Source organism: Clinocottus analis, unplaced genomic scaffold (genome assembly GCF_023055335.1).
Source record: "Clinocottus analis isolate CAN_PGR_092001 unplaced genomic scaffold, fCliAna1.0.p SCAF_3, whole genome shotgun sequence".
Lineage (NCBI taxonomy): Eukaryota > Metazoa > Chordata > Actinopteri > Perciformes > Cottidae > Clinocottus > Clinocottus analis.
In genome coordinates this window covers 3921501-3931606 of record NW_027176042.1, presented here as the reverse complement: position 1 = coordinate 3931606, position 10106 = coordinate 3921501, and the positions used below count along the sequence as shown (strand labels likewise).

The 10106-nt window shown below is 40.5% G+C and overlaps 1 protein-coding gene across 2 annotated transcripts in view; it reads left to right on the top strand.

Annotated features, from left to right (window-relative positions):
* LOC137796156 (receptor-type tyrosine-protein phosphatase gamma-like) overlaps positions 1-10106 on the top strand; it is a 377436-nt gene that overhangs the window by 332361 nt on the left and 34969 nt on the right. The window contains exons 10-12 of one of the 2 annotated variants that reach the window (XM_068593883.1): positions 4511-4619; positions 5177-5226; positions 5502-6270. In XM_068593883.1, the coding sequence (XP_068449984.1) occupies positions 4511-4619; positions 5177-5226; positions 5502-6270 (928 nt within the window). Of the gene's footprint in view, positions 1-4510; positions 4620-5176; positions 5242-5501; positions 6271-10106 lie in introns of both variants that reach the window. The other variant, XM_068593882.1, reaches the window with a different exon arrangement.

Here is a 10106-nt window from a genome sequence, read left to right as displayed (position 1 = left end):
CTCACAGACCAAGAGCAAATTAGCCAGCTAGCCTTACTACATCTACTGGTATTAAAACAGGAAGGAAACGGTTAAGTCGTAAATGGTGCCTCTCGCTGTATTTGATTGGCTGTCTGGGCCAAGTAAGTTATTGGCAGAGAGCAGTGCGACTCGGCACCTGGTGCTGAAAAGCTTGGAATATTTTTACCTTCGTATGCGTCTAAAACTGCGAGAAAATCAAAGAGGATCAAAAGAGGAGCCAAAGGGAGACAATAGTGTTGCTGCTGGTAGTGGATCTCAGCCAACAGTCCTGCAATAATTCCTCCTTCACAAATTATCATTTGTGATGCTGCTGAATTGCATTGGGATATCATGATTGGTGTTTAAAATATTGAGTACACAATATGGTGGCCAAAATATTTAAATCTCTTCTCAAAATGCAATGAAACTCAACGACATCGCAAACTGCGGCCCTTAACATTGCCATAAAATAAAATCAACACCTCTCAAACAAAACAGCACTATAACCTAAAGGCAGCATTTATTGCAGGTCTGTTTTATGAGCCTGCTTTCATTTTAGCTCAGTGTACCTAATACATTGGCAACTCTACAGCACAATGACAATGTTAGCACTAAACAGCACAGTAAAGTACAGCTGACACTAATGGGAATGTCCTCAGTTTTACAAGTATTTGGCCATAAACAAAAGTATTGAACAAATAGATAGTTTGACCTGATGAGGAGTGATTTATGAAGTCATACTGAGAGGGCCGTGAATGTTTTTCACCACAATTTCATCCCAAACCATCCAATAGTTGTTGAGACAACACAGAGCTAATGAAAGCATCAGGAGGCAACCTCCGGTTCTGATGAGAAAAGCCAATGCTGAAGTGTGTTAACAATTACATTCTCTCAACTGACGAGCCCGGACAACTCCTCTGGATGCAAAAAGAAGTCTTCTTCAATACAGCTTGATGTTGATTTTGTAAATTATGGTTTAATTTTAGAGTCAAATAGACCATAAAGCATGGTATGCCTTAGGGCGGGCTTACTGTGACAGATCACTGTCACTACCAGAGCCGTATACAGTGTCTCTACATCACCACACTGTCGTCCAAATATGGTAACTTCCATTCGCCGGTTGCAAAAAACCAAGATAGCAACAGCCAAAGCGCCAAACTCAAGGCTTCAAAACTCCAGTCCACCAACCAATCACTGTGACTAAGTTCACTTCATACCGTTTATGGACAACATCAGATGAAAAGTCAGGGGGTCACCACCATTACAATTCATCATCAGAGACCATTTAATGTCTATATACATAACTCAGAAGATCAGAAGAATCTTCCACAGATGTGCAAAGCATTTGAACTGAATACATCATAGTGCTGCTGTGTTTAAGAAAAACGTTGTTTCCACCGTCAGGAGTAAAGACAATTCATGTTGGTCCAATTGTCCTGTTCAGCTCTGCAACAGATTTCTTGCTCAACCATTATTAAGAAATTAAGCAGCAGCATTATAAAACTCAAAGTAAAAACTAAACACACTTTTAATCAGAGGTTTAAATCTTTATTTTAGGTTAGTGATAAAATGTGTTGCAACATGATTTAAAGTTAAACCATGATTTAATCTGATTTGAAAGTGATTTATTCTTGCATCATCCCAGCCTTAGAAATCTAAATGTATGGAATACTCTGTCTTTCTGTAGGCTACTACTGGCTGTGGTCTAACTGCAGAAGTAATAATGTTTATTGTATACACAAAAACATGGGCTTGTGTTAGTGTATAAATAGAGGAACGCTGCCTATCAGTTGTGTAAAAGAGAGAGTGATGTGATTCCAGAATCTTCAGACATTCTGTCTGTTTATCAGCTGCTGTTGAGCCCTGAGATGTTTACATGAAATCCTCTGATTTACTCAATCTTTGCCACCCATCTGTGTGAGAGCAGGAGTCAGTTGGAAGAGTTAGTGTAAACAGCAACACCCACGACGGTCTGACAGAGATCTTCCTGCTCAGGAAAGCTATCCGTTTGGTACAGTCCCATGATGCATTTGTGGTGATGATATCTAGTTCCCTCTTAATACAGGATGAAGATTAAAGGAGTCGTGTGGCAATTCATAGCTAAAATGTGGAAACTTTTAATTAACACAGTTCCAATCTGAAAATGAAAATGTCTAATGTTTTTATTGAATGATCATTTAATCATTGGTATATCATCAACACATCAGTGTCAGTGTGTAAATAATGTAACCAAGTGGCACTGCCACTCAGAATGTTATCAGCTTTACGTTGCCTGGTCTCTGTGTTTTACATCAACTATATCCTCCAATCTAAGATAAGCAAGTCACACAGGTTTACTGGAACAGGAGACCGTTGCATTCCTTACGCCAAGAGCTGTAACACGGACCATACTATGTCAACCTCCTTTAGACTTCTAGGGGGATTAGATGGGAGCGTACAGACTTGACAGTTAATGTGTCCTGGCATAATCAGATGACAAGAATCTGTCTCTGCTAAAGTCTACACTTTGATCACCAGCAAGTCTCTAGCAGTGCCTGTGTGCTGTGACACACTGGTACAGTGGGTTTATCAGTGTTTCTTTGTTAAAAACAAGCTGCCTGCTGAGGGGAAGTTAACAGAAAGGAATGTATAACATTATTAAAATGTTTCCTTAATTTGTTGTAAATGTAAAAAAAAAAAAAAAAAAAGACCATATTATTATTCAAAGATTTGACAATATTTAACGATGCTATTTATTATCCCTTTGAGAAATTCAAAGTGTAGATGGGGATACAATGTGATGGTGGAGCTGACATAGTGTGTATTGTGATGGTCTCGTCTCTCCCTGACTGACAGAACTGATTCTACCTTTTGAAACCATGAAACAGAAACGAGAATAATAGTTTCTCGTGGCCTGCTGTTTCTTTTTACTTTTATCGGCTATCGGCAGTGATAACTGCTTATGAAATGTCTGACTGAGAAATTTGTCAAATTTGATGAAAAAAAAAGACCCGTTACCAATATAATAAAATAGGCAAAAAAAAACCAAATGAAACAGAATAAGGTGTGACGGTATAATATTAAACAAAGCTCTATTGGAATTCATCTCTTGGTGGTTAAGTCCTATATGTTAGCCGTCTTATGTGATAGAGGTGATAGACTGCGACGTGCATGACAACTTTATCATTGTGCAGGACATTCTTTCTGTTAATTGGTTTGGAAAGCGTGAGGCAGGGTTTTACAAAATGAGAAGGTGAGCTGGTAGGCTGGAGGAGAACAGGCTGTTAACCTTGATAGCGTCCAGACGGGACCCTGTTTCTTTGTGTTGTTACTGTGATGGGTAGAAGGGGAAGTCTGGTGTTATACGATAATAAGAACATGGTTTGTGGAGCATTGAGTTTGAAGCATTGAGTTTAGCATCAGGGCGCAGTTGTCATGTTGGTTTTTGGATCTATAAGTGACAAGAGAGGTTAGCGCTAAGTAAATGTTAGAATTAACTTGCAGGATCTTAATATACATTGTGAAAGGGTTATAGTTCTGAAACAAAAACATGGACAACACTCAGACACCATGGAAGAGACCTGTCAATCACGTTGTAGCCCCGCCCTAAAACATACTCTGCTTTATGGTCTATTTGACCCATAATTTACTAAAATGAACATTATGCTGTATTGAAGAAGACTTGAAACTAGAGATTGAGACCATGAACGTTTATAATCTTTACTAAGGGAATAAATCAAGTGATAAGTATAATAATTTTCTCATAGACTTCGATACAACTAACTTAATTTTGCAAGCAGAGGAACGGCCTCATAATGGCCATAAGAAGGAATACAGGTCAAAGGCACTTTTGCATTGACTTCACTTTTCGGAGCTGGTGGTTGCCGCCTGTGTGGAAGTGACCATGGGGAAATAAAGAAACACACATTGTGGATGAAATCCTGAGACTGAATAACCGAAAGAAAGGGGCAGTGTCTGTTTTGAGATAGCTATAGCTAGAATAGAAAGTGAACTGGCTGTATTAAAGGTTCGCTGTAGAGAAATAATAGAGTGTACAGGGATAAGATGGGCTCCTGGTTGACCTTCATTGTAGCTTCATTAGGAGAACACCAGACTACACTGACTTATACCCGCATACCAGGCTGTAAAACACTGCAGTCGAGTTTGGTCTCTAAGATGGATTTTTTTTCTTTTGTTAAGCTCTTTTTATTGTTTTTTTTTCACTTGTGTGTGTTGTCCAGTCTCCCTGAGTGTCAATGTTACTGTTTGGGGACTACCTGACTGATTAACTAATATGGATAAAAGAAAACAAGAACTGCATGTATAGGTAATGTTTGACCCACTTCTAGTTGGGGTAAGGTATGCAATCCAGGGGTGTTTGAATTAAAAAATATCTTCAAGAGCCACATAGGAATCTATGCGACCTTCTCTGGATTTGCACTCCCTGTCCTGTATCTGAACTGACATGGCTTTAATACAAATTAGGAGGACCTTGCTGATTTGGTTTGTGTGTGTTGTGTGTGTTGTCCAGGAGGCCGTCATATCTCCCGTCTCCCCCGATGTGTTGTACCTGTTTCGAGTTCAGGCCATCTGCATGAATGACATGCGCAGTGATTTCAGCCAGAGCATGCTCTTCAGAGGTAAGGAAGAAACACACACACACACACACACACACACACACACACACACAGACCGTTTAGACCTAAAGTGCTCATGAATTGCAGCCACATTATCTTTAATGTCAACATAACTGTCAATATGAGTACCAGTACACATATCTTTCATGTATACAGCCCTCTCTCAACATGCCGTGCATATTGTCTTATGTTTGTGCAAGCAGTATTTTCTAACGGTTAGGATTTCTTTGATCGTAATATCGCGAAATCTTTCATATTCAGGTTATTTATGTGAGCTCATATCAACAGCTGCAGGCTAAAGGGATGGTATCAGAGGAAAGGAAAGACACACAGTAACAGTAAGCAGCTGAAACGCAGAGAGATGAATTAATTTCATCTCTTTTATTGCCTACCCATTAAGTATTCAGCACATAGCATTTCTATGATATCATCTTGTAATAACTGTGCTTGCAATGCACTCATGGATGTCTCGTAGACACCCCTTCACTGAGAGTGGTCTGACTGTCTCTTCTGTGTTTAACACTAGAACAACCTGTCTCTCTCTCTTCTCTGTGTTTCAGCAAACACCACCAGGATCTTTGAGGGGACGAGGATTGTGAAAACTGGAATGGTAAGGGAAACGGAGGTGAATCTTTACTATTGTCTTTCCACATTTTATCCAGCAGAGAGCAGTGTCTATATTAGCATTAGGAAGGTCCCAAAGGGTATTAGAGCCAGGTTTAAGAAGCAGACAGTTCCAATCCTGACCCAAACCCAAAGATCAAAGACTGAACCCTTAAATATAGCGTAAGGGGTCAAATATTGTGTCAATAAAGTAAAAGTTGACTCGAGAGGAAAATCAAGAATACATTTCCGATTCTAATCCTTACCTTGTTTCTTTTTCAGCCAACAGTGTCTCCAGCCTCCTCAGCCGACATGGCCCCCATCTCCTCTGGCTCATCTACTTGGACCTCCTCAGGTATCCCCTTCTCTTTCGTATCCATGGCGACAGGAATTGGACCGTCCTCCAGCGGTAGTCAAGCAACGGTGGCGTCGGTGGTGACCAGCACTTTACTGGCCGGCCTGGGCTTCAGCGGCGGTGTCATCTCCTCCTTCCCCAGCTCTGTTTGGCCGAGCAGAGCTCCAACCCCGAGCCGCAACCCTGCACGCCAGAACACTGAAGCCACCGAGCCGGCCAAAGACACTTCTGCCTCTGCTGTCACGACAGCCGCAGCCAAAGATAACAGTGAAGTTGGGGGTGAGGATAGTGAGAACAACAGGGGTCAAGGGGAGGATGAAGAGAGGGAAGGAGAGGATAAGGATGAAGAGGAGGAAGAAGAAGAAAAAGAGGAGAAGAAGAAGGAGAGGAAAGAATCAGGAGGTGTGGGCGAGGCAGGCAGGAAGGACGACAGTACGGCAAAGGATGAACCCTCCAGGGAGACACCGGATGCAACTGCAAAAGAGAAAAAACAGACTGAACCGGATCCAGCTCACATGCCAGCTGAAGAAGACCAACTGGAGGTGTATACCCACAATCCACTTGACATCAACTCAACTAGCAGCACAGAGGCAGTCAATGAAATGGCAGAATTCCCAGTCCCCAAAGACCCGGCAGCAACACTCAGACCCGGCTCAGGGAGGGACAAGAAACACTGGCCTTTCTCCATCCACACTGGTGAGTTAACTCATGTGATGGAGCCTCATGCGAAGAATTCTCTTTATTTTTGGAGACAAATCAGGCTAATTTGGTGAATTTGCAAAACCGCAGAACTATCAGCTTTCTCTTTTTTGTACCAATTTGATCAGTTCAAAAAAGTCCTAACTCGTTTGGAGACACCAGCTGCAGTTACATGAACCACTTGTTTTCCATCTAAATGTCTAGGGTTTATCTGGTGAATCCCAAGTATCTTATTACATGAAAATAAAATGAAATAACTGGATAAGGTCAACATTGAGTATTTGGAAAGTCCTCAGAGGTACTTGTCTCTCAAAAGGCTGTTCCTTTATCAAGTGCCCTCCAGTCAAGGATCCAATTTTAAGGAATCCATAAAAATGAAATCATTCATTCAAGTGTTTGATATCTATGGCGCTCAAGGCCCTCCTGATGGACCTCTTGACGTGAGATTACATTGACGAAACGGTAATATTTTTTAGCGTTGGATAAATTGAAATCGTGTATGGCCTTTGGATTTTATGTAGCTTTTATACTTCGGGGCTTTTTGTGCAAATAGGTAATAAAGCCACTGATTTGACAGAGAAACATTTTTTGTTTTCATTTGGCAACATTTGTCACTATTGTTTCTATCATGTTTCCATGGAAAGAAACTGGAAGATGTTTGATCATAGTGCCTTTCTCCTGTTGTTGTCTGGAGGTGTGAGATCAACTGTTATGCAATTTCTTTGAGGTTAAGATAAAGATGGATGTAGAAAACATTGTAACGCTATCGCTGGTTGTGGCAACTTATATGAGACTTAGCAAACAACACCTCAGGGAGTCCAAATTTGTTGTAATAGTTTATTCTTTTAAAACGGAAACATATATATATATATATATATATATATATATATATATATATATATATATATATATATATATATATATATATATATATATATATATGTATATATATATATATATATATATATATATATATATATATATATATATATATATATATATATATATATATATATATACATATATATAATAAAGATAGATAGCTTAAAGTTCAAAAACTTAAAGCAGGAGCCTAAACAAAATAGAGTTGGATGATGGAGTTTAATGGCTTGTACGCAGAGTAAGAGGAGGAACTGGGCCTATATATCCAAAAGCCTTAATGTAGTAAGTGATGATGAATTGCTGTGATGTAGAGTGGATGAATTGCAGTGATGTAGAGCAAAGTAAAGTGTGAACAGAGTTCCAGCAAGAGCTGAGAGCAAACCTAATGCGTTTCCTCTCCCTGCTCCCCCTCCTCCTCCCCCCAGCTTAGACTTTCAGCAGGGCACTGCATTAGCCAAGTGAACACCATGGGACATCAATTCAATTTCAAGTGCTTTGAAACATAGACTAAGCGCAAGACCAGACATTATTATGAACAAAAGAAATCTCCTGATATTCCCCGGAAATGGCTTGCTCAATCTCTTTGTCAAAGCACATTTAGCTAATTTTATTCAGTTTGAGCCGGACGGACTCAAGGGTAAAAGCTTAAAAGTTCTTGTCTAACTTTGTAAAACCAGTAACGGTATTAATTTGTCTCAGAAATTCTGATGTGACTACGTGCTTTCACTACTTTAGAAAGCAAACAGCTACAAATCCTTGTTTTTCACAGCAATGAGAAGAGTCAGATCTGTTAACCGAAACAAACTCTAAGCTGTTATTGTAAAACTGCATGTTCTCAAATCTACACAAAGTTAGCAGGATGTAGCAAGGGATACTGTTACAACAGATTAATGCTTATTTTTGTGATACTTGTACTTTATTTCACGACATCCATCAGATAGCAATTAGTCGTTACTTTGCAGTTTGAGAGTATACATGCAAAACAATATGATTAATTTATACATTTCAACACCGGACAAGACTCGTCCTACGATGTAGTAAAAATCAGTTACACTTTGACCAGAAACCTGTTTTATAAATGCACCACTAACTATAATTTAATGAAATAACATAACAGTCTGAAAGATGCTGTTCGATCCGAGTTTTTTTGGAAACCTTTGCAGCAACAAATTGGTCAGAATTTAGACAGGAATTAAAATCCAACTAAATATTGAACATAGTATATCAACATACATGCATTTAATAACTCCGCCCTATTGTCTCTGATATCCGATCCAGTTATTTGAGTCAGTATCTTGTATAATTATGCATCCATATTTCTTTATATTGAGTATGTTGCTTTGGATATATCAAATACATGTTGCTGAATATACTTTTACTTCTGTAAAGGATATGAATAATCTTCCCAAAACAGTTCAACTTTCAGTTTGTGTAAAACTTTCAGTCTACCTTAGTCAGGTACATACAGTTTTACTGTGGGCCCACCAGGGACCCTGATCCTGCAGCCTGTAGAACTGGAATGTTAAAGCTACGCTCACACAATCGAGAAAAACTGCAAAATGAAGCTGAAATCTTCCTCTGTTTATCCCCAAATTCCCTCACTCTCATCCTATATGCTCCTGCATCCTCCCTTTCTCTCTTATCAATTGTAGCCATACTTTCTCTATACTTTTCATTTTGTTTTTTTTTACCCGCTCTTTTTCTTTATAGTCCCTCTTCTCTCTTCCTGTTCCCACTGCCCCCCTCCCCCTCTCACTCCTCCTCCTGCATCCTCATCCTCGCTCTGTCTCTGCCTCTCCCTCTCCCTCTCCCTCTCCTCTCGCTCTGATCTGAGTGCTGGCCTACTTTCAGACATGGCGAGAGGAGATGAGGCTTGCAGGCTAGACTCAGCTGCAAGGGAGGACAAAAAAAAGAGACTCTGCTTCATTTAGAGTTGTGTGTGTGTGTGTGTGTGTGTGTGAGTGTGTGTGTGTGTGTGTGCGTGCGTGCGTGCGTGCGTGTGTGTGTGTGTGTGTGTGTGTGTGTGTGTGTGTGTGTGTGTGTGTGTGCCTGCTGCTGGCAAGGGTTTATTTATTTATTTTTCGGCAGAGCGCTGTAATCGTAAGGGAAAGACAGAGGGGAAAAGAGAAGGGAACAGAGGCAGGCAGCATCTCACAGGTTTCTCTGTGTGCGTGTCTGTGCGTGCGTGTGTGGATGTACGGAAGGAGATGCACACTTCGTGCCGATGCGAGCCAGCTGCAGTGCAGTGCAGGGGCCGGGCCTGATGTAGAGCTTGGCTCAAGGCAAAGCTGCAGATTGACAGCCATGGGGGCCGGCGTCAGCTCCGGCAACGTCACGGCTGCAGCCGCAGAAGTGGGTAGGTGGTGCTGATGGTTGTTGTGTAGATTAATGGACCTAAACAGCTAATTGGAATTTACAAATGACTGAAATCACCCAGAGGTGTGTGTTGTTTTGATGCAGTTATCTGGCTGCACTTCCTCACAGAGTGAGCAGGGCTCGGGACAGGGAGGACATCAGCAGGGATATGTGTTCATTTGGATTTGATGGTTTGTATTCACTGCAGCACTTTCACTTCTCAGTGAGATGAAGATAAAGACACGATCTATGTATCTATTTATCTGTGTCCTGTACAGAGGTACAGTCCAGGGTCTCTTTAGCTTAGCTTAGCAAATACGATGCTTTCCAATTCGATACTAATTAAAGATTCTAATAAAGTATACACTATGTACAGCATGGCAACATGAAGAGGAATTGAAACAAGTCATCAGCAATTCCAACAGATGCTGATCAAACTTTGGAACGCTTCATTTTGGAATCCTTCCATGAACAAAGCTAAATGTGTTTTCAAAAGATACTTTTTTCTACTCTTTCAGAGCCTATCTTGTCACTGTCCACCATTTGTGTTGTTTTCCCCACAAAACTGTTGGCTGTTAGTTAGCTCCTTGTTTCCT